Source organism: Mobula hypostoma, chromosome 8 (genome assembly GCF_963921235.1).
Source record: "Mobula hypostoma chromosome 8, sMobHyp1.1, whole genome shotgun sequence".
NCBI lineage: Eukaryota > Metazoa > Chordata > Chondrichthyes > Myliobatiformes > Myliobatidae > Mobula > Mobula hypostoma.
The window spans coordinates 148,989,681-149,014,997 of NC_086104.1; the positions used below are offsets into that span (position 1 = coordinate 148,989,681).

A 25,317-nucleotide genomic window follows, 5' to 3' on the forward strand; every position below is an offset into this window, starting at 1 on the left:
GGTGTTTGCACATTCTCCCTGTGACCATGATGGTTTCCTCTATGTGCTTTGGTTTCCTCCCACATCCCTAAGATGTTCAGGATGCTAAACAACACCCAGTGGCCACTTTAATTGGTACCTCCTGTACCTGATAAAGTGTTCACGGAGTGTATGTTCATGGTCTTCTGCTGCTGTAGCCCAACCACTTCAAGGTTTGACTTGTTGGGCATTCAGAGATGCTCTTCTGTACACTGCTGTTGTAACATGTGGTCATTTGAGTTACTGTCATCTTCCTGTCAGTTTGAACCAGTCGGACCATTCTCTTCTGATTTCCCTCATTTTCATCCATAGAATTGCTGCTCACTGGATGCTTTTTTGTTTTTTTTTGTACCATTCTCTGTAAACTCTACAGATTGTTGTGTGTGAAAGTCCCAGGAGATCAGCAGTTTCTGAGATACTCAAACCACCCTGTCTGGCACCAACAATCATTCCACGGTTGAAGTCACTTGGATCACACTGCTTTCCCAATCTGATTTTTGGGCTAAACAACTACTAAACCTCTCGACCATGTCTGCATGCTTTTATGCATTGAGTTGCTGCCACATGATTGGCTGATTAGATACTTGTAGTAATGAGCAGGTGTAACTAATAAAGTGGCCACTTAGTGTAGTTAGTCCACCCTGCTTATTACTTCCTCGAAGAACTCTGATGGATTTGTCAGGTCAGATTTCCCTTTACAGAAATCATGCAGACTTTGGCTTATCTTATCATTAGTGTCCATGTACCCCGAAACCTTGCCCTTAATGATAGACTCCAACACTTTCTCAACCATTGAGGTTAGGCTAACTGGCCTAAAATTTCCTTTCTTTTGCCTTCTTCCCTTTTTAAAGATTGGAGTGTCATTTGCAATCTTCTAGTTCTCTGGGACCATGCATTGTATGGTGAATGGTAGAACCATATTTGATGGAAATGTGGAGAAAATAGAATAACTGTAAATGGGTATTTGATGGTTACTATAGACTTTGTGTCCTTGCTGTTTGACTCCAACACATTGTAACAAAATTAAACCCAGGTATCTGATTGCCCAAAAAGGTATTCTGTGGGAGCTTTGATTTGCAGAGTAGGATGATGCAGTTTGTGTATGCACCGCACTGTTATCCCATTCTGATTTTCCCTTTCTCAGGTTCTCAGCCACCAACTCAAAAACTGTACAGCCCTTTCCATCCTGGAGCAGGACAGGAAGATGTTCATTCACACCCTGCAGCTGTAGTTGTACCAGTAAGTACACAGCTTAGCAGCTTGCTCTGACCATGTTGCTTCTACGTTATCAATCACATCCGGATGGTATTCAACTGGTGCAATGACAAGCTGGATTGGTGTGTGTGTGTTCATCCATGAACTGCTGAGAACTGCTTGTTCTTGCCAATAACACCCATGCTCCATAAATTTACAGGGCAAGTCACCCAGGGACTTGGGCTGTAATGTTTTTTTTGTATGTGACTGTTCGTTCACTTGCTATTTTGTAAGTGCTACATGTGCCTTTTACTACTACTACTACGTCGACTCAGGCCTAGGGGGCTGGCATCGGGCAAGGCAAAGCATAGGGCAATGCCTTTTGCTGTGCATTAACTGTTGGTAATATGTTCTGCCCTGCAGGAATGCTGTTTTGTCTGGAAAGTAGCTTTGATCTTGCGTGTCAAACAAAGCACTTTTATACTTTTTACAGAGAACAGTAATTGGGTTGCTTCATTCCTTAATATTCCTCCATTATCTGTATCTTACCTGGTTCTGACATTAGTTCTTTGAAGCTCCTGTCCTGTTTAAAACATCCCCCCCACCATAAAACAAACACACACACACTCCCTCCAATCATAAAACACATACACATACATACACACACACACACACACACACACACACACACACACACACCTTCCAATCGTAAAACACACACACATAGAAACATAGAAAATAGGTGCAGGAGTAGGCCATTCGGCCCTTCAAGCCTGCACCGCCATTCAGTACAATCGTGGCTGATCATCCAACTTAGAACCCTGTACCTGCCTTCCCTCCATACCCCCGATCCCTTTAGCCACAGGGGACTTATCTAACTCCCTCTTAAATATAGCCAATGAACTGGCCTCAACTGTTTCCTGTGGCAGAGAATTCCACAGAATCTCCACTCTCTGTATGAAGAAGTTTTTCCTTATCTCGGTCCTAAAAGGCTTCCGCTTTATCCTCAAACTGTGACCCCTCGTTCTGGACTTCCCCAACATCGGGAACAATCTTCCTACATCTAGCCTGTCCAATCCCTTTAGAATTTTATACATTTCAATAAGATCCCCCCTCAATCTTCTAAATTCCAGAGAGTATAAACCTAGCCGATCCAGTCTTTCATCATATGAAAGTCCTGCCATCCCAGGAATCAATCTGGTGAATCTTCTTTGTACCCTCTCTATGGCAAGAATGTCTTTCCTCAGATTAGGGGACCAGAACTGCACACAATACTCTAGGTGTGGTCTCACCAAGGCCTTGTACAACTGCAGTAGAATGTCCCTGCTCCTGTACTCGAATCCTCTTGCTATGAATGCCAGCATACCGTTCGCCTTTTTCACCGCCTGCTGTACCTGCATGCCCACTTTCAATGACCGGTGTACAATGACACCCGGGTCTCGTTGCACCTCCCCTTTTCCTAATCGACCACCATTCAGATAATAATCTGTTTTCCTGTTTTTGCCACCAAAGTGGATAACCTCACATTTATCCACATTAGCTTGCATCTGCCATGAATTTTCCCACTCACCTAACCTATCCAAGTCACCCTGCATCCTCTTAGCATCCTCCTCACAGCTAACACTGCCGCCCAGCTTTGTGTCATCCGCAAACTTGGAGATGCTGCATTTAATTCCCTCATTTAAGTCATTAACATATATTGTAAACAACTGGGGTCCCAGCACTGAGCCTTGCGGTACCCCACTCGTCACTGCCTGCCATTCTGAAAAGGTCCCGTTTATTCCCACTTTTTGCTTCCTGTCTGCCAACCAATTCTCTATCCACATCAATACCTTACCCCCAATACCGTGTGCTTTAAGTTTGCACACTAATCTCCTGTGTGGGACCTTGTCAAAAGCCTTTTGAAAATCCAAATATACCACATCCACTGGTTCTCCCCTATCCACTCTACTAGTTACATCCTCAAAAAAATTCTATGAGATTCGTCAGACATGATTTTCCTTTCACAAATCCATGCTGACTTCATCTGATGATTTCACCGCTTTCCAAATGTGCTGTTATCACATCTTTGATAACTGACTCTAGCATTTTCCCCACCACCGATGTCAGGCTAACAGGTCTATAATTCCCCGGTTTCTCTCTCCTTTTTTAAAAAGCGGGGTTACATTAGCCACCCTCCAATCCTCAGGAACTAATCCAGAATCTAAAGAGTTTTGAAAAATTGTCACTAATGCATCCACTATTTCTTGTGCTACTTCCTTAAGCACTCTGGGATGCAGAGCATCTGGCCCGGGGGATTTATCTGCCTTCAATCCCTTCAGTTTACCTAACACCACTTCCCTACTACCATGTATTTCCCTCAGTTCCTCCATCTCACTAGACCCTCAGTCCCCTACTATTTCCGGAAGATTATTTATGCCCTCCTTAGTGAAGACAGAACCAAAGTAGTTATTCAATTGGTCTGCCATGTCCTTGTTCCCCATGATCAATTCACCTGTTTCTGACTGTAAAGGACCTACATTTGTCTTAACCAATCTTTTTCTTTTCACATATCTATAAAAGCTTTTACAGTCAGTTTTTATGTTCCCTGCCAGCTTTCTCTCATAATCTTTTTCCCTTTCCTAATTAAGCCCTTTGTCCTCCTCTGCTGAACTCTGAATTTCTCCCAGTCCTCAGGTGTGCCGCTTTTTCTGGCTAATTTGTATGTTTCTTCTTTGGAATTGATACTATCCCTAATTTCCCTTGTCAGCCACGGGTGCACTACCTTCCCTGGTATATTCTTTTGCCAAACTGCCACACTCGCACCTTCCAATCATATAAAACACACACACACACACACACACACACACACACACTCCTACCTTCCAATCATAAAACACACACACACACACACACACACACACACACACACACACACACACACACCTTCCAATCATAAAACACGTGCGCACACACCCCTCCCAATCCTAAAACACGGGCGCACACACCCCTTCCAATCATAAAACATGCGTGCGCACACAGATTTGTATGCCTCCCAATCAAACCAGCAAAGCACCCTGGGATTTCATAGGTTCCATTTTGTTACATTACATTTTACAAAAAGGTTACAAATTCATAAAGACTTCAAGCTTATAGATATATTTCCACAATATTCGTGTATGGTTAATTAAACTTGAACTTGAAGCACAGTTAGGGTGAGGATTAAATAGCTGGCGGCTCTTGGTGTGAAAATTAGCTTAATGGCAAAAATTACTAAACCTGTTTATTATTGCACATGAGCACAGTGTGAAGAAAGTCTGTTTTACATAGTGCATTAGTGCAGTTTATTACAACAGTGCATTAAGTTAATACGAGGGAAAACAACAATGCAGAATAAAGTGTTACAGTTACAGAGAAGGTGCAGTGCAAGTAGATAATAAAGTGCAGGGTCATAATGAGATAGTGTGAGGTCAAGAGACCATATTATTGTTCAAGAGACCCCAGTAGTCTGATAACAATGGGAACTAATCTGTCCTTAAGCCTAGTGGTACGTGTTTTCAGGCTTTCGTATCTTGTGCCCAGTGGGAGGGTGATAAATGGGAATGTCCGGGGTAAGTGGGATCTTTAATTGCATTGTCTGCTTTACTAAGGCAGTAAGAAGTGAGGAAGGAGGAGGGAGGGAACATCAGCTCAGACCATGAAAGGCCTGCGCATCGGGCATTTTCATGCCTTACAAGGCGCAGATTGGAAGTCTGTGTGGGGCGCTACTCCTCGCACAGACACAAGAGCAATGTGTGGTTAAGTGCCTTGCTCAAGGACACAAACACGCTGCCACAGCTGAGGCTTAAACTAGCAACTTTCAGATCACTAGACGAACGCCTTAACCACTTGGCCACATGCCCAACACAAAGGATACACACACACATAGGAAGGAAGGATATATTAACTTAAGATTTAGAGCACATTGATGCGGCTACAAAGAAAGCAAGACAGTGGCTGTATTTCATTAGGAGTGTGAGAAGACTTGGTTTGTCACCAAAGACATAAGTTTCTACAGATGTACCAAGGAGAGCATTCTAACAGTCTACATCACCATCCAGTATGGTGGGGGGGTGGGGAGGGGTGGTGGTTGGGCTACTGCACAGGATTGAAAGAAGCTGCAGAGAGTTGTAAACTCAGTCAGCTCCATCATGGGCACTAGCCTCCATTGTATTCAGGACATTTTCATGGAGTGAATCCTCAGAAAGGTGGCATCCGTTATGAAGAACCCCATCAGCCAGGACATGCCCTCTTCTCATTGCTACCATCAAGAAGGAGTTTCAGGAGCCTGAAGGTACACACTCAATGATTCTGGAACAGCTTCTTCCCCTCTGTCATCAAATTTCTCAATAGACTTTGAACCCATGAACACTACCTCACTACTATCTTTCTTCTCTTTTTGCACTATTTATTCAATTTAACTTTAAAAAATATATACTTACTGTAATTTACAGTTTTTAATATTATGTATTGCAATGTACTGCTACTACATAACAACAATTTTCATGGCCTATGCTGGTGATATTAAACCTGATTCTGACTCTGATATCTCCAAGCACTTTCACAGCAAGTGAAATTATTTTGACTTGTCAGCGTTGTGCTACAAAGTGCAGTGTCTGAACTTTTGCACCCAAAAACAATGTGAAAACAACCACGTCATTTTTAGAACAGAGAACTTAGAAAATTACAGCACAGTATAGGCCCACAATGTTGTGCTGATCTTTTAACCTACTCTAAGATCAATCTCACCCTTCCCTCCCACATCGTCCTCCATTTTTCTATCAACCATGTGCCTACTGAAGGGTTTCTTTAAAGTCCCTAATGTATCTGCCTTTACCGTGGTCCCTGTGTCTGTGTTAAAAATAAAAAAACAACTTACCTCTAATGTGGAAGCATTGGAAAGGGTACAGAGGAGATTTACCAGGATGCTGCCTGGTTTAGAGAGTATGGATTATGATCAGAGATTAAGGGAGCTAGGGCTTTACTCTTTGGAGAGAAGGAGGGTGAGAGGAGACATGATAGAGGTGTACAAGATAATAAGAGGAATAGATAGAGTGGATAGCCAGCGCCTCTTCCCCAGGGCACCACTGCTCAATACAAGGGGACATGGCTTTAAGCTAAGGGGTGGGAAGTTCAAGGGGGATATTAGAGAAAGGTTTTTTACTCAGAGAGTGGTTGGTGTGTGGAATGCACTGCCTGAGTCAGTGGTGGAGGCAGATACACTAGTGAAGTTTAAGAGACTACCAGACAGGTATGTGGAGGAATTTAAGATGTGGGGTTATGTGGGAGGCAGAGTTTAAGGGTTGGCACAACATTGTGGGCCGAAGGGCCTGTATTGTGCTGTACTGTTCTATGTTCTATATTCTAACATTCTCCTATACTTTCCTCCAATCATAGAATCATAGGAAAGTACAGCACAGTAACAGGCCCTTCAGCCCATCTAGTCTAGGCCAAGTCATTTAAACTGCCTATTCCCATCAACCTGCACCGGGACCATAGCCCTCCATACCCCTGCTATCCATGCACCTATCCAAACTTTGCTTAAACATTGAAATTGAGCTTGCATGCACCACTTGCACTGGCAGCTCATTCCGCACTCTCACCACCCTCTGAGTGAAGAAATTTCCCCTCATGTTCACCTTAAACTTTTCACCTTTCACCCTTAACCCATGACTTCTAGTTGTAGTCCCACCACAACCTCAATGGAGAAAGCCTGCTTGCACTTACACTATCTTTACCCTCATAATTTTGTTTCCCTCTATCAAAGCTCCTCTCAATCTTCTATGTTCCAAGGAACAAAGTCCTAACATATTCAATCAGGGCCTCCACACCTGGCAACATCATTGTAACTTTTCTGTGCACTCTTTCAACCTTATTTACAGGGTAAACTATGCCCCCTCATATTATCTATTTCTGTCCTGGGGAAAAGTCTCTGGCTATGCACTCGATCTATGTACAACTCTTATCCTCTCATCCTCCTTCACTCTAAAGAGAGAATCCCTAGCTTGCTCAGCGTATCCTTTATTTATAGACATGCTAATTGAATATATGCCTTGTCCAAGATGATATGAGGGCAGCTCCCTATCTCTTTGTTAAAGAAGATAAATGTAAAAATTAACACCAGGAACTAAAATGCCAACCCCTGATTATATGCACAGATATCTGAAAAGTTACTTCAATTTCAGTTCAGTTCAATTCAATTCAAGTTTAATTGTCATTCAACCATACATGAATACCCATGAATACAGCCGAATGAAACAGCGTTACTCCGGGGCTAAGGTGCAAAACACAAAACCAACAGTCACACACAGCACAAAGTACACATAAGAAACTTAAGATAAGCACATATAAGATAGCCACTCAGTAAAAGAGTCCAAACTCAAGCCATCCAACGCCGCCGAAATCTGCGGACGACCACAACAGAGGTTGTCTGCTGATTGAAGAGTTGCGGGGGGTGGGGGGGGGCAGCACTGACTCCAGCCTGAATGTCACGCCACACCACACTCGGTGGAGCACACTGGCTCCACTGTCTCTCTCCTGGCAACTTGAGGCCCAGTCCTCATCCACACAAGGTAGCAGGCACGTATAGGAGGGAGGGAACGTCGACTCAGACCATGAGAGGCCTGTGTCGGGCATTTTCATGCCTTACAAGGCGCAGATTGGAAGTCTGTGTGGGGTGCCACTCCTTGCACAGACACTAGAGCAATGTGTGGTTAAGTTCCTTGCTCAAGGACACAAGCACGCTGCCACAGCTGAGGCTCAAACTAGTGATATATGTAGGATATATAGGATAAGCATGTATAGGATATCAGTAAAATACAACCATGCAAAAAAATAAAATCAAGACCCTGAGTCCATTGCTGAGTGAACACTTGAACACACTGTTCTAACTTGGGGAAGACTGAGCAAGAGTAAGTGTTAAAGCCACAGAGTGGGAAAGTGCTGTGTGAACTCAGTGGGTCAGGCAGTACAGTATCTCTGGAGGCCAAGGGGATCGGACTCTGTATCAGGACTGAGAATGTAGAGGGGAGGGTGAGGGGTGAGGCAGGAGTTGTCAAGTGATAGATGTATCCACCCTTCTCAATGTATCTGCACCTGGACCAACTTAAGCAGCTATTAATGTGGCAGTTCACACAGCGAGTGGAAAATCATTTCATGATCATTTTGGATAACCACAGCTTCCTACATTGCTGGAAGAGCAGCTGTTTCTGCTCTTCATTACATATCAGGCAGATTTCAATAAAACCAATCAAAGCTTATGGTAAATTTAATATCAAAGTATATGTACTGTATGTCACCAGATTCATTTTCCTGTGGGCATACTCAATAAATCGAAGAAACATAATAGAATCAATCAAAGACCGCACCCAACAGGATGGACAAACAACCAATGTGCAAAAGATAATGAACTGTATAAATACAACAGAAAAAGTAAGCAATAAATATCAAGAACAGGAGATGAAGAGTCCTTGAAAGTGAGTCCATAGGTTGTGGAAACAGTTCAATTATTGGGTGGGTGAAGTTATCCCCTCTAGAGCCTGATGGTTGAGGGTAATAACTGTTCCTGAACCTGGTGGTGTGGGCCCAGGGACTACCTTCTTCCAGATGGAATCTGTGGGAAGGGAGCATATCCTGGGTGGTGGGGGTCCCTAATGATGGATGCTGCTTTCCTGTGACAGCGTCCTGTGCAGACGAGCTCAATGGTGGTGAGGACTGGGCTGTATCAACTACTTTTTGTGGGCTTTTCTGCCATGGGCATTGGTGTTTTCAGACCTGGCCATGAAGCAACCAGTCAGTGTACTCTCCACCACACATCTGTAGAAGTTTGTCAAAGTTATCAAAATTGTCAAAGTAATGTTCTAATCTTAAAAGTATCAAGTTTGCTGCAACTGACTGGACAAATTAATCACACAAGAAGTTGAAAAAGTTGATTTCAGAATTTTCCAATGATAAGTTTTGGCGGGAAAATCCTCAAAAAAAGGGCAAGGTTTCAACTTGTCATCAGCTCAGTGCTATTTAATCTCATGCTCGTCGTCACAGATCTTTACAGTGTAATGATTGTAACTGAATGTTGTCTGCTTACTTGCAAAGGGTTGTAAACCTGAATCACCTGAGGAGCCAGGAAATGAGATGAATCTGGATCTAATCCCCAATCCAGTAAGTAGGCCATTGTCAGCTGTGAAAATAGAATGGAAATGTTATTGCTGTCATAAATGCTTCGCTGTCAGAAGTATGTAGAACCAATCAACGTTCATTTTAAATATATGCAACACACACAAAAAGATTCTTGGTCCGAAATGTTGACTGTACTTTTTTCCATAGATGCTGCCTGGCCTACTGAGTTCCTCCAGCATTTTTGTGTGTTGCTTGGATTTCCAGCATCTGCAGATTTTCTGTTGTTTGTCTTTAAATATCCGCGATGTCTTGGCCTCCACAGTTGTCTTCTTCAATGAATTCCACATATTCACTACTCTTTGGCTCAAGAAATTCCCCCTCATCGCTGTTCTAAAGGGACGTCCCTGTATTCTGATGCTGTGCCCCCTGGTTCTAGACTTCCCCACTGTAGGAAGCATCCTCTCTACATCCACTAGTTAGGCCTTCCAATATTTGATAGATTTTAATGAAACCCCCATCATTCTTCTAAGCTCCAACGAGTACAGGCCATCGAGCGCCCCTCATACATAAAAACTTTCAGTCCTGGGAGCGTTTTGGTAAACTTCCTCTGGATCCTCTCCAATGCCAGCACATGCTTTCTTAGATATAGTCCCAAACTTCTCATAATACTCCAAATGTGGCCTGACCAATGCCTTATAAAGCTTCAGCATTGCATCCTTGATTTTATATTCTAGTCCTCTCAAATTGAATGTTAACATTGCATTTCCCTTTACTACTGGCTCCCAAGTCTCTGCACTTCTGATATCTAACTTTGCTCTCTGTTTAGAAAATAGTCTGTGCCTTTATTCCTTCTACCAAAGTGCATGACCATACACTCCACGACACTGTATTCCATCTGCCACTTCTTTGCCCATTCTCCGAACCTGTCCAGTTGAATAGTATGAGGAACCTCCACCAGCACTGCTTTTAAGGAGTGTTGAGAAGCTCCTAGGTTGGCTGCTGGAGACTTCCTCCGAGCGTGGATGTGATTGTGCATGGCTTGGCACTTTCTTACTCTCCAAGTTTCAACACCCAGTGAGAAGTACAGTTTGTTGATGTTAAAGCTGGAGGCCCTTTTTGAATCTCCCACCACTGAGAATGACTGAAAGAAGAGAGGACACGGAGAGCAGCACACAAATGCTGAGTCAGCATGTCAAGGTACTGCCGACTCAGACCTTGCTACAAGGTGCCTGTAGACCTGGTGGTCATGACTTACTTGAGATACCACATCAAGGCCGTGAGTTCCCAGTCAAGATAGATTTAACGGTTAGATAAACCTCTTGGGAATGTCAGGAGAATCAGTTGAATGAATTGAATTGAATTAAATTGACTTTATTTCTTACATCCTTCACATACATCAGGAGTAAAAATCTTTACGTTACGTCATTATTGTTTGAGATTAGGCCAATCAATGTAGTGTTGTCGGCAAATTTAATTAGCAGATTAGAGCTGTGGGTGGTGACACAGTCATGGGTATACAAGGAGTAAAGGAGTTACTATTGATGTCAATGAGCATTTGGTGGTCCGTGTAGACACTCCAAAGCTGATGGTCAAAGTCCAAAGCTCGGTGAGACTGGAGGTAGAAGCCTGATGGTTGAAGACCAAATTTGCTGAGTCCGGAGGTAGAGGCCCAAAGTTCGAAGCCCCAGGTTTACTTGTTTGGAGATCAGAGACTGATGTTTGGAGTTTGGAGGACCGATATCTGAGAGTCCGGGCCAAGGGTTGTAGGCCAGTTTGAGTGTGTGAGAAGCAAGGTGGGTAGGAGAGTGGGAAGGGACATTGTTTTGCTGCTGTTGTTTTGTTCTATTGCCATTTGTGGTGTTTTGCTGAGCATTGTGGGTACTGTGTTGTTCTGCTGAGCATTATGGGTACTGTTGTTCTGCTGAGCATTGTGGGTATGGCAACGTTTACGGGCTGCCCCTAGCACATCCTTGGGTGTGTTGGTTGATAACACAAATGACACATTTCACTATGTTTGTTGTACATGTGATGAATGAATCTGAATCTAATCGAAAGGTCTGTTTCCCTGCTGTATAACTGTATGAATCAGTACTCCTTCTGAGAATAGTGTTGAGGTTGGACACATGCTGATCTGTACTTGTTTATTTTCACCATGGGAGAAGGATAGGATTCAGAAAGAGGCGAACGAAATTCCACCAAGGGAGGGATTTCCTTGATAGGCTATTCCATTACATGCAATGCTCTCTCTGCACAACATACCATCTTACTAAACAGGGTGGAAGCCCAGTTCTAATAAAAAAGAACCAAATATCGGTGCCCCCTTCCCCCTTCCCCCTTCCCCCTTCCCCCTTCCCCCTTCCCCCTTCCCCCTTCCCCCTTCCCCCTTCCCCCTTCCCCCTTCCCCCTTCCCCCTCTATCTTTTTTCTATCCCTCTTTCTTTCTCCCTTCTTACCCTTTCTCTTCTCTTCACCTACCCATCACCTCCCCCTGGTTCTTCTCCCCCTCCATTTCTTCCAAGGTCCACAGTTCTGTCCTATCAGATTCCTCCTTCAGCCCTTTGCCTCTTCCACCTGTCACCTTCCAGCTTCTCACCTCATTTCCCCCTCCCCTACCCCACCCACCTTCACCCTCTCCTGGTCTCACCTACCAATTGCCAGCCTGTACTCCGTCCTCCATCTCCTTAACCTTCTTATTCTGGCTTTCCCCCCCCCCCTTCCTTTCCACTCCTGATGAAGGGTCTCGGCCCGAAACGTCGACCATTTAGTCATCACCATAGATGCTGCCTGACCTGCTGGTTCCTCCAGCACTTTGTGAGTGTTGCTCTGAACGTGTTTGTTGTTTTATAGGTTCAGGTGGCAGAGAATGATAAAGAGTTATGGGAATCTCAAGTATTTTACACTGACACAAGAGGGCAAGTACCTCCACTGAGCACAACACACTTCCGAGTGGAGGACCAAGGTAAGTCATGACCTCCACTGTGGAATGGAACCTGGAACCGTACAGCACAGGGACAAGCCCTTCAGATCACAAAGTAGTGCTGAACCAAACAAATTAGTAGTCAAATGGCCAACTAAACTAATTTGTCATGCCTACCTAATGTCCATATCCTTCAGTTTTCCTCAAATTCCCGTGCCTATCTATGATGAGTAAAGTTTAAGAGTGGTGGACTCAAGTAAACAGAAAGCAAGCTGCAAATGTTTTAAAGGGAGTGCGCAAAGGGAGAAGGTTGGATTTGCCTGTGTGTAAATCTCTGAAGTTGGAAGAACAGTTTAATAAATCAATTAATAAAGTGAATGTGATCCTAGATACTATAACCAGTCATGGAACTATGGGCGAGCCAATGTGCATAAAATAGTACAGACCCTTGGGCCCACAATGTTGTGCCAACATTCTACCCTCTCATTCTAACCCTTCCCTCCCACATAGCTCCCCATTGAACTTTTATCCATGTCTGCCCAGAGAGCTCTTAAATATCCCTAATGATTCTGTCTCTTGTACCATCCCTGACTACGTGTTCCATGCACCAACCATTCTCAGCGTTTAAAAAGAACCTGACTCTGAAGTCCCACCTACGCTTTCCTCCAACCGCCTTAAACTTATACTTCCTCAAATCAGGCCTGGGGGGAGAAAGTGTCTGGCTGTCCACTCCATCGATGCCTCTTATCATCTTGTACACCTCTATCAAGTCACCTCTCGGCCTCCTTTGCTCCAGAGAGAAAAGCCCTAGCTCACTCGAGCTATCCTCTTAAGACATGCCTCTCAATCCAGGCAGCACCCTGGTAAATCTCCTCTGCACTTCTAAAGCTCTAAAGCTTCCCCGTCCTTCCTATAATGAGATGACCAGAGCCGAACACAATATACCAAGTGTGGTCTAACTTAGTAATTTAATTTAGTATTAGGGATTTGTCAATAGTGATGAGTTCTTGGGAAATATTGACTACAAGCTTGACTTGTCTCTGAACATTCAGTTCGGCTGCTTCTTTCCCTGCACCCTACCAGAGTCCACTGGTCTAAAGGATATCATTATCTGAAGCCTCACTTCTCGAGGCTACAAATGTGCCCTCTTTCTCTGATCCAGTGCCGGGTTTTCGGAGTTCAGTCACTGATGGCATCAACTGGAAAGGTGAAGTTTAGTAAGCAGGGTTCCATCCCAGCAAAGTTCAAGGCTGAGAGTAAATTCACTATCAAAGTACGTACATGTCACTAAATACTACCCTGAGATTCATTTTCTTGCAGGCATTCCAGAGAGAACCAAAGAAGTACAATAGAATCAGTAAAAAACTACACAAAGACCAGAAATTATAAAAACCCAAATAAAAATAATAATGAAAATTAGTAAGTAATTAATTAATGCTGAAAAGATAGGTTGTAGAGTCTTTGAAAACTGAGTCCATAGGTTGTGGTGTTAGTTCAGTGTTGAGATGAGTGAAGTTATCCACGCTGGTTCAGGAGCCTGATGGTTGTAGGGTTATAACTGTTCCTGAACCTGGGGTGTGTGTGCGTTAAGGCTTCGGTACCTCCTTCCTGATGGTAGCAGCAAGAAGAGAGCATGGATAGTTGGATAGTGGGGGGCGGTGGGGGGGGTTCATTGATGATAGATAATGCTTTCCTGTGTCAACACTCTTTGTAGATGTGCTCAATGATATCAGCGTCATTGCCTGAGCTATGGTTGGACTCTTTGTGAGGAAGGGACATTTGGATTCAACCCGGGTTCAATTCCTGCTGTATGTGTGTAAAGAGTTTGTACATTCTCCCCATGACCTTGTCTGTTTCCTTGGGATGCCCTGGTTTCCTCCCACGTTCCAAAGACCCGTAGGTTAGCAGATCAATTGGTCACGCGTGTAGTTGGGCATCGCGGGTTTTTTGGGCTGGAAGTGCTACGTTTAAAAGAAAATGTCCTACTGTGCCCTTTGTGTGCAGAACTTCACCACACTCCTAGAGTTAGGGTGCCGGTGAGAAATTCCATGCTTGTACACTGCTTGGTTTAGAGGCTGTAACTTTGTAAACGCTGTTTGCTCCATTTTCTAGGTTTTGCGAGCCCCAGGTTTGTCCGATGTACGACGTATACCTTCCCCTGTACTCCAGAGATGGCCAAGCTCTCCCACTTTCCTCTCGCTGCTGTTGTTAAACCGCTGGCTGTGCTGCCAGAAGGGGAGGTGAGAAATCGTTGACTTCGCGCGCCCTGGGACTGGCTCTGAAACTTCATTTCTCATGTGCCTCAATATCAGCACTGCCATGCTAATCATTTAAAGCAGGGGTTCCCAGCCTGCGGTCCATGGACGCCCTGGTTTGAAGGGTGGAAAGACTATTCTGAGTTTTCGACTGATGGTTTTTTGAGGTAAATATTTCTCAAAACTGTGATATTTCTGGACCGGTCAGAGGTATGCCTGGGCCCTTGTTCAAGGTAAACTGAAGTCATAGTCATAGTCATACTTTATTGATTCCGAGGGAAATTGGGTTTCTATACAGTTGCACCAACCAAGAATAGAGTACAAATGTAGCAATATAAACCATAAATAATTAAATAATAATACGTAAATTATGCCAGTAAATTATGAAATAAGTCCAGGACCAGCCTATTGGCTCAGGGTGTCTGACCCTCCAAGGGAAGAGTTGTAAAGTTTGATGGACACAGGCAGGAATGACTTCCTATGACGCTCTGTGTTGCATCTCGGTGGAATCAGTCTCTGGCTGAATGTACTCCTGTGCCCAACCAGTACATTATGTAGTGGATGGGAGACATTGTCCAAGATGGCATGCAACTTGGACAGCATCCGCTTTTCAGACACCACCGTCAGAGAGTCCAGTTCCATCCCTGCAACATCGCTGGCCTTACGAATGAGTTTGTTGAAGGGCAATTACCCTGTTGCGAAAGGGAATTTGAAGCTATAAATAAGTCACGTCTATGAGGAAGGGAGACAGGCCCATACTATTAAATGAGTCTGTGCGTTGTGGAGATAATTTTGTGACACAGCTGCTGAATTTTGTAGACAGGTTAATTACCCATGATGCCGAAAACTTAATTATGAGCAAAATTAGCACCTTTCCAATGAAGTTGATATTTAAATTAGAGACCTTGTCAGGCTGTTGTTGACTTGCTTTGTTCTTGCTGTTGTTATCTCTGTTGTTCTGCTGAACATTATAGGCATGATACGTTGGCAACACTTGGGCTGTCTCCAGCACATCCTTAGGTTAACACAAACGACACATTTCACTGCATGTTTCAATGTACCATAGAGTAATATAATTTTCAAATGGTATTTCTCTTATACCATAACATATTAATATTTTAATTTACTTATCATAGCTTATTGACAATAAAGCTCTCCCAGTCTTGCACCTCCTTGCACTTCAGAGTCAGAATCGGGTTTAATATCACTGGCACATGTCCATGAGACCATAAGATATAAGAGCAGAAGTAGGCCATTTGGCCCATCAAGTTTGCTCTGCCATTTCATCATGGCTGATCCATTTCCCTCTCAGCGCCAATCTGCTGCCTTCTCCCCATATCCCTTCATGCCCTGACCAACCGAGAGTCTACGTAATGTAATTTGTTGCTAAGCAACAGCAGTACAATGCAATACATAAGAATAAAAACTGTGAGTTACAGTAATAAGTATATATATTTAAAAAGTTAAATAAGAAGTGCAAAAAGATAGAAAAAAATCCCAGACATCTGAACCCTTGCAACATTTCAGATGGAATCTCTTTCCTTCTTTCTCACTCTTCCATCTTAGTATTGTCCTCTCTGATCATGGGTTCTTTCACATTCGGACTTCCACCGATCTCCAAAAGCCTGTTCATCTCCCCTTCACTTTGCAGATCAGGTAATGAATATCCTTGCCATAATTTTATAGTCATGCCTAGAACTTGGTTATTTCAGGGTCCTGTGCGTTTGGTGGACTGCGGTGAAACTCTTCCTGTCCAGTGTGAGAAATGTGCGGCCTACATGTGCCCGATGATGCAATTCCTGGACAACGGACATAGTTTCCTGTGTCCATTCTGTGACAGAATTTCATGGGGTGAGTGAGTACTATTCTTCTTAATTAAACAAAGGATATTGTTGAGGGAGAGTGATAATATCTCTGAAAGAACTGTGAATTAGCATCTGCTTCTATCGCCACCCCTGGCAGCATGTACTGACTACTCTCTGTGTTTAAAAAAAAGTACTTACCTCTGACGTCCCCTCTATACTATCCTCCAATCTCGTTAAAATTATGCTCCCTCATATTAGTCATTTATGTTGTGGGAAAAGGTCTCTGGCTACCCACTCAATCCAAGCCACTTACCATCTTGTACATCTCTTCTAAATCGCCTCTCATCACTCTTTTCTTTGGAGGAAAGCCTTAGCTCTTTCAACCTCATAAGACATGTCCTTTAATCCAGGTAAATCTCCTCTGCACCCTTTCCAAGGCTTCCACATTCTTCCTATAATGAGATTACCAGAGCTGAACACAATACTCCAAGTGACTTTCAGGGTTTTATATAGCTGTAACAGTACCTTGTGGCTCTTGTTCCCAATCCCCCAACTAATGAAAGACAACACACCATACGCCTCCTTAACAACCCTACCAACTTTTGAAATGGTTGTCAATGGGAGAAGCACTGCTTGGTGCTTATGGGCAACTTGGTGCTCATGTGTCTTCAAAAAAGTTTGGCTACAGCCTGGTCCATGACAGGAAAAGCCCTCCCCATCATTGAGCACATCTACAAGGAGCGCTGCCACAAGAAGGTAACATCTATCAAGATCTCCACCATCCAGGCTACTCCTCTCACTGCTGCAATTGGGAAGGAGATACGGGAGCTTCAGGTCCCGCACCGCCAGGTTCAGAAACAGTTATTACCCCTCAATCATCAGGCTCCTGAACCAGCGTGGATAACTTCACTCACCTCATCTCTGAACTGATTCTACAACTGATGGACTCACTGTCATGGACTCTACAATTCATGTTATCAGTATTATTTATTTATTATTCCTTCTTTGTACTTGCACAGTGTATGTCAGATTTGTGTGCAGTTAAAAAAAAATGACTCTTGTATTTATTTGTTCTACTGTGAGTGCCTGCAAGAAGATGGATCTCAGGGTAGTATAAGGTGACATAACTGTACTGAGCAAAAGTCATGGGGGGGGTGTGTGTGTGTGTGTGTGTATATAAAATATAGAGCTAGGGATGCAGTACTGTAGTAATTTTATGTATTGCACTGTCTTTATTAGTCTTTATTGTGGACTGAGAGTGGGAAGGAGGCAGGGAGAGGGGAATCATCATTTGGAGAAGGGAGAGGGGAAGGAGCGGGAAGCACTAGAGAGACATTGTCATGACAAATAAACCACCTGTTTGCAAATAAGTGACCTTGCCTGGTGTCTCAGGGCTGGGTGTGCCTACACCCGCACCCCCCCCCCTCCCCGGCACTCTTTCTCTGCCACCTGTCCCACACCCCTCCTGTGGTGCTCCAACCTCGCCATTCCCAACATCCTTTGCTCCCACCGGATTTACAAACCCGCTGTCCGCTCCACATTGACAATTACAGTACTTGCAAACGTCTTAGGCACCCTAGTTATATATATGTGCCTAAGGCTTTTGCACGGTACTGTATACGTACTTTGATAATAAAATTACTTAGAAGTTTGAACTAAGGAATTGTGTACACACTTTCTCAACTTGCTCTCACTCTGCTGCTATTGATCAGTTGAAGGAGTATGGTCTTTCCCATCTGCCTTATTCAGTCATAATCATACAAAAGTACAGCACAGAAACAGGCTCTTCAGCCCATCTAGTCCGTGCTGAGCCATTTAAACTGTCTACTCCCTTCGACCTGCACCAGGACCATACCCCTACCATCCTTGTACCTATCCAAACTTCTCTTAAACATTGAAATCAAGCTCGCATGCACCACTTGTGCTGGCAGCTCATCCCACACTCTCTCAGTCCTCTGAGTGAAAAAGTTTCCCCTCATGTTCCCTTAAACTTCTCACCTTTCACCCTTAACCCATGAACTCTGGTTGTAGTCCCACACAACCTCAGTGGAAAAAGCCTGCTTGCATTTACCCTATCTATACCCCTCATAGTATAGTATCCCTCTATCAGATCTCCTCTCCATCTTCTATGTTCTAAGGAATAAAGACCTAACCTATTCAATCTTTACTTATAACTCAGGTCCTCCTTGTGAATTTTCTCTGTACTCTTTCAACCTTATTTACATCTTTCCTATAGGCAGGTGACCAAAATGGCACACAATACTCCAAATTAGGCCTCACTCCTTCCAGCATCCATGCACAATGGCTGCTGTGAGTACTATCCACAAATATTTCGCAGCCATTTACCTAGGCTACTCCAACAGCACCTCAAAAATCTGTGACCTCTATCACCAAGAAAGGCAAAAAAGCAGCATGTTTCCCTCAAAAGTCTCATGATATCCTGTCTTGGAAGTATATTGCCATTCCTTTGTTGTTGCTGGGTCTAAATATTCAAACTCCCTCCCCAACAGAACTGTAGGAGCATCTTCACCACTCACACTGCTGCTGTGTCACCATCTCTGGGACATTTGACATGGGTAACAAAGGTTATGCTCACATATTGTACATGAATACTTGGGAGAAATACATCTATAGAGCTTTAATGAAGGACTTTGATAGAGCTATACAAAATTATGAGGGGTATAGATAGGGTAAATGTAAGCAGGCTTTTTCTATTGAGGGACCTCAACCAAAGGTCATGGGTTAAGGGTGAAAGGTGAAAATCTTAAGGGGAACATGAGGGGAAACATCTTCACTCAGAGGGTCGTGAGGGTGTGGAATAAGCTGCCAGTGCAAATGATGCACGCGAGCTTGATTCCAATGTTTAAGAGAAGTTTAGGTAGGTACATGGATGGTAGGGACATCGATGCAGGTCGATGGGAGTGGGTAGTTTAAATGGTTCGGCCCAGACTAGATGGGCCAAAGGGCCTGTTTTAGTGCTGTACTTGCATGACTTTGGAGGGAATACAGAAGTTATTACTCAGCATATACTGACTACGTCATAACCATACTAACTAGGCTATGCATCATAAGTGTGAATGTTTTGTGCTTGCATTGGTGTTTTCTGGTGTTCTGGGATGAAATTAACTGTTTGATGTTGCTGGCTCTCTCTCTTTTCTTTTGGACTAGTACCGGACCACTACTTTCACCCCGTTGACTACAGCGGGAAGCGGGCTGATCGGCTTAGTAGGCCGGAGTTATCTCTGGGCTCCTATGAGTTCCTGTTACCAGAACAGCAAAGCAAGGTAAGATACATGGGGTCCGTGGGAATCTGCTGCTGAGCGCCAGTGGTTGGCAATCGGCGGTCAATTCCTGTTGCTGCCTACGAGGAGTTTCTCCGCTCCCCCGTGACAGCGTGGGTTTCCCCGGGGTGCTCCGGTTTCCTCCCACATTTCAAAAACATGTGAATTGGGGTTAGTATATCATGGGCATGTTATGTTAGCACCTGATATACTTGCCGGCTCAGCACATATTCGGGCTGTCGATCATTGACATAAACAACGTGCTTCACTGTACGTTTCAATGTTTTGAGGTACTTGTGACAAATGCAGCAAATCTTTATCTTTAGATAATGTCCCAACTCTTGTACTGTGGTAAACCATATATATATGTTGTAACTGGGTTACCTGTCTGGACACGCCCCTCTGTTGACTGCTCCTGTGGCTTCTCCCACAGATCCCTGAATAAAGGCGATTGCGCCATTGCTCCTCCTCTCAGTCCAGGGCAGACACTCAGCATGGAGGAGGTCACATTTTACTGCGAATAAAAGCCTTGCTGTATTTACCCTACTTCCAGTCTTTTGCAGTAATTGATAGTGCATCACGTACATGATGTTATACAGCGAGAGATGTGGCGCAGAGGACAGCAGCTGGCAAATCAGGAAGAGGCTCCCATCCCAACAAGAGTTGTGACATAGATTTAAAAATAATATCACGGTGAAGCCATGAATTCTAATTCAATCAGAATGAGAATCAGATTTAATATTACCGGCCCATGTCCTGAGTTTTGTTGGCTTTGCTGCAGCAGCACAATGTAGTGCATAATAACAGAGAATAAAAGCAGTGAATTACAGTATGAATGAAGATACTAAACAGCTAAATAAGTAGTGCAAAAAAAAGTAGTGAGGTAGTGTTCGTAGGTTCAATATCCATTCAGAAATTGGATTTTAGAGGGAAAGAAGCTGTTCCTGAATCCTTGAGTATGTACCTTCAGGCTCCTGTACCTTCTTCCTGATGGTAGCAATGAGAAGAGGGTGTGTCTTGGGTGGTGGGGATCCTTAACGTTGGATGTTGCCTTTCTGAGGCATTGTTCCTTGAAGATATCCTGGATACTACAGAAGTTAGTGCCCATGATGGAGCTGACCAACCGGTGGAGTGGTGCTGCAGCAACAACCTGGCACTCAACGTCAGTAAGACAAAAGAGCTGATTGTGGACTTCAGGAAGGGTGAGATGAAGGAACACATACCAATCCTCATAGAGGGATCAAAGTGGAGAGAGTGGGCAGTTTCAAGTTCCTGGGTGTCAAGATCTCTGAGGATCTAACCTGGTCCCAACATATCGATGCAGTTATAAAGAAGGCAAGACAGCGGCTATACTTCATTAGGAGTTTGAAGAGATTTGGTATGTCAACAAATACACTCAAAAATTTCCATGGATGTACCGTGGCGAGTATTCTGACAGGCTGCATCACTGTCTGGTATTGGAGGGGGAGCTACTGCACAGGACCGAAAGAAGCTGCAGAGGGTTGTAAATTTAGTCGGCTCCATCTTGGGTACTAGCCTACAAAGTATCCAGTGTATCTTCAAGGAGCAGTGTCTCAGAAAGGAAGTGTCCATTATTAAGCACCTCCAGCACCCAGGGCATGCCCTTTTCTCACTGTTACCGTCAGGTAGGAGATACAGAAGCATGAAGGCACACACTCAGCAATTCAGGAACAGCTTCTTCCCCTCTGCCACCCGATTCCTAAATGGACATTGAATGCTTGGGCACTATCTCTCTTTTTAAATATACAGTATTTCTGTTTTTTTGCACAATTTTTAATCTATTCAATATTTGTATACTTTTACTTATTTACTTTTATTATTTTGTTTTATTTTTTTTCTTCTATATTATGTATTGCATTGAACTGCTGCTGCTAAGTTAACAAATTTCACGTCACATGCCGGTGATAATAAACCTGATTCTGATTCTGACTAAGTTTACAAGTCTCTGCAGCTTATTTCAATCCTGTGCAGTAGCACCCCGCGACCCCCTCCCCCACCCTACCAGAACAATTAGAATGTTCTCCATGGTACATCTGTAGAAACCTGCTAGAAATCTGTAGAAATCTATTGAATATTAGTTTAGGGGACATGGTTTCAGGAGTTTTATTGCTGTAGTGTTGCACCTGATGTTCCACTGACATTATCATGTCTGGACAGCACTCTGCTTCTGAGGCAGCCATGAAGACCTTCGGAGGCAACGACAGATTTTCAGCCAACATAGTAGAGACAACTTATCTCCTTTTTTCCGTTTGACTGTACTTTTCAGATCCTTCATCCACAGGTTCAATGTGTTTCCTAGCCCTCTGCAAACTGACATTTATTTGAATGAGAACCGCTCCTGCCAAGCTGCATCTAGAACAGGAGCAGCAGAGCTTTGGACCGGAAGTCCCTCACAGGACTGTGAGAGCGGCTGAGAGGATCATAGGGGCCTCCCTATCATCCATTAGATTAGATTAGATTATGAGGACACGCGGTCCTCTTTTATTGTCATTTAGTAATGCATGCATTAAGAAATGATACATTATTCCTCCGGTGTGATATCACAAAACACAGGACAGACCAAGACTGAAAAACTAACAAAAACCACATAATTATAACATATAGTTACAACAGTGCAACGATACCATAACTTGATGAAGAACAGGCCATGGCACAGTAAAAAAGTTCAAAGTCTCTCGAAAGTCCCACGTCTCACGCAGACGGGAGAAGGAAGAAAACTCTCCCTGCCATACCCAACCACAGTCCGACTCTGAGTCGTCTGAAAACTTCGAGCTCTGATCAGCCCTCCGACACCGAGTACCGAGCGCCATCTCTGCCGAACGCTTCGACCTCAGCCTTGGTCGCCAGCAGCAGGCAAAGCCGGGGATTTTGGGGCCTTCCCTCCGGAGATTCTCGATCGCACAGTAGCAACAGCAGCGAACCGGGCATTTCAGAAATTTCTCCAGATGTTCCTCTGCTTCTTACATCTGTCTTCATCAAATCAGAATTGTGCACGGCGTCCTACTTACAGATATGATATCATTTCACCGGAGAGCTGCGTGCACTGCCATCTTCTCCTCCCGCCTTTTAGGGACATTTCTCAGGAAGCGCTGCATATGCAGGGCCCTCAGTATTACTGAGGATCCCACCCATCCATCCAGCATCCTCTTTGACTTTCTACCATCAGACAGGAGACTCCGATACATAAAAACAAGAACGGTCAGGATGGGAAACAGTTTTTTCCTTCAGGCCATTAGACTTCTGAACTCACTGCTGCATCACATTCGAAGTGTCACTGGATAATTTGTACTGTACCCTACAATACTTAATTTATGCACTTTGTTTTGCTTATCTATATATAATCTATTTGTAGATTTAATTCTTACTATCCTAAGTTATTGTGTGTTCTGGGTACTACTGTGCTTTATACCGTGGTTCGGAGAAACGTTGTCTCGTTTGACAATATGCATGTATATAGTTAAATGACAATACACTTGGCTCAGGCCAGTTTGCAAACTTTGCTGCCCTCTGTGAGTGCAAAATCTTGGCTAAATTCTATATTATCATGTATTGCTTTGTACTGCTGCTGCTAAGTTAACAAATTTCGTGACATATGCTGGTGATATTAAATCTGATTCTGATTCTGATCCAGTTGGAGCTTAAAAACAGTATTTCTAGTACACAGCTGACTGCATTTGCTATAGATTTTTTTTCGTTGAAGCGCTGATCCCCATGAACAGAAGCTGAGTAATTGGTTGCGTTCTATGGGATTAATTATTTAAAAATAATTTTTAAAATCTCCTCTTTATATTACCTATTCAGAACGATCGAGGCTCAAGTTTAGTGGGATTCATTTTCATGATCGATGTATCATACAAGGCGGTGAGGAGTGGCTTGCTTGCTTTAATCTGTGGTGAGCTGAAGAAGGTGGTACAACGTTTACCAAGGTAGGTGGCCAACCGTGTCCACTTGTGCTGACTGAACACAGCCTAAGGTGCAGACTCTGCCTATGTGCGTACACATGCACATAGGCGCGCGCGCACATACCCACACCCCTACTCACCTACCCACACCTTGTTTGCTTAAATAATTTATTACAAGTACCTGCCCGTTATGCCGCTGGGGTTTAGTACAGCAATGAAAGTCTTCCATCTCTGTCTGTACAGAAGGATTCTTCATTGCTGTTTTTGTAACAATTGTTTTTTGACTAGCCAGGGTTGTTAGCTCTGAACTGAACTCCAAACCTGGAGGACCGGTGGACCACTCTTAATCTGGCCTCTACCCTTCAACCTGTTTGGTATGAGTGACCCTACCAAGAGCCAAAGAACAAGGCCCTGACTCCAGCGAACGTAACTCTCTGGGTCATTGAGGCACGCAAACCTCCAAAACCTACGTCAAGGTTGTGGTCCTCTTGAGGGAATTCATAACAGGTTATATGTATAAATATGTGAATTGCACATGTCATCACGTTACCATGTGATACGTGCGTGCCTTGCTAAAAGTAAACTCGAAGTTAGACTCACATTTTGGACTCCCGCATCTTCCTTTGAATTAGTTTAACGTTTTGAAATTACAAAACATAACAATGTGAAATGAACAGAACATGTGGGATGTGTCAAAAGTATCTCATCATTTGTAGAAACCTTAGAAATTAATATTTGTTTACTCATATCAAAATAAACTGAGATGAAAAAATCTCTTGAAATTCAGTTTCACAATGTTATTCCAGTATTATGCAGTTTGTGGGCACGTGGCCAAGTGGTTAAAGCATTGGACTAATGACCTGAAGGTCGTGAGTTCGAGCCCCAGCCGAGGCAACGTCCTTGAGCAAGGCACATAACCACACAGTGCTCTGCGACGACACTGGTGCCAAGCTGTATGGGTCCTAATGCCCTTCCCTTGGACAACATCGGTGTCGTGGAGAGGGGAGACTTGCAGCATGAGCAACTGCTGGTCTTCCATACAACCTTGCCCAGGCCTGCGCCCTGGAGAGTGAAGACTTTCCAGGCACAGATCCATGGTCTTGCGAGACTAACGGATGCCTTATGCAGTTCAAAAGCTGTGTCTATTTGCAGAATGACACTGGTTTCCATGTTATTCTGCATCAGTAAATTCATCTGGGTGGCAGAAGGATCTGGACTTGAAATGTCAGCAGTCCATTTCCCAGCACGATGCTTCCTTACCCACTGAGATCCTCCCGTTTCTACTGCCCATTACACTGCTAGTGTTTAGGGCAGCAATGAAGGCCTTCTATCTCTGGCGGTGTTCAGCGATTCCTTCATCATGTCAGTAGCTCAGTTTTCACCACTGTCCGTCCTGCAAGTCCTGGGTGGAGACTCAGGAGTACCGTCACACTCAAATGTAGAAGGATTCTTCACTGCTGTTTCTGTAACAGTTTTGCTTTACCAGTCAGGGTTGTTAGCCCTGAGCTTAACTCCCAAGCCTGGAGGACCAGTGGACTACTCTTACTCTGGCCTCTACCCTTTGACCTGTTTGGCGTGGGTGACTCTACCAAGAGCCAACGCACAAAGCCCTGACTCCTGCCTGCATAGCTCTCCGGGTCATTGAAGCATGCAAACCTCCAAGCCGTGACAAGTTTGTGGTCCTCTTGGAGGGCTGAGTTCCTCCAGCTGTTTATTTTTGCTTGAGATTCTATCATCTGCAGTCTTTGCATCTCTCTGGGAGCTTTTGAGTACGAGTTGTCATTGCCATGTA

General features: G+C 44.0%; 1 protein-coding gene across 2 annotated transcripts in view; it reads left to right on the plus strand.

Annotated features, from left to right (window-relative positions):
* LOC134351038 (protein transport protein Sec24C-like) overlaps positions 1-25,317 on the plus strand; it is an 80,190-nt gene that overhangs the window by 14,240 nt on the left and 40,633 nt on the right. For both annotated transcript variants that reach the window (XM_063057029.1, XM_063057028.1), the window contains 7 exons: positions 1,163-1,257; positions 9,322-9,387; positions 12,192-12,303; positions 14,374-14,501; positions 16,229-16,367; positions 19,490-19,605; positions 23,425-23,549. In XM_063057029.1, the coding sequence (XP_062913099.1) occupies positions 1,163-1,257; positions 9,322-9,387; positions 12,192-12,303; positions 14,374-14,501; positions 16,229-16,367; positions 19,490-19,605; positions 23,425-23,549 (781 nt within the window). The remainder of the gene's footprint in view (positions 1-1,162; positions 1,258-9,321; positions 9,388-12,191; positions 12,304-14,373; positions 14,502-16,228; positions 16,368-19,489; positions 19,606-23,424; positions 23,550-25,317) is intronic.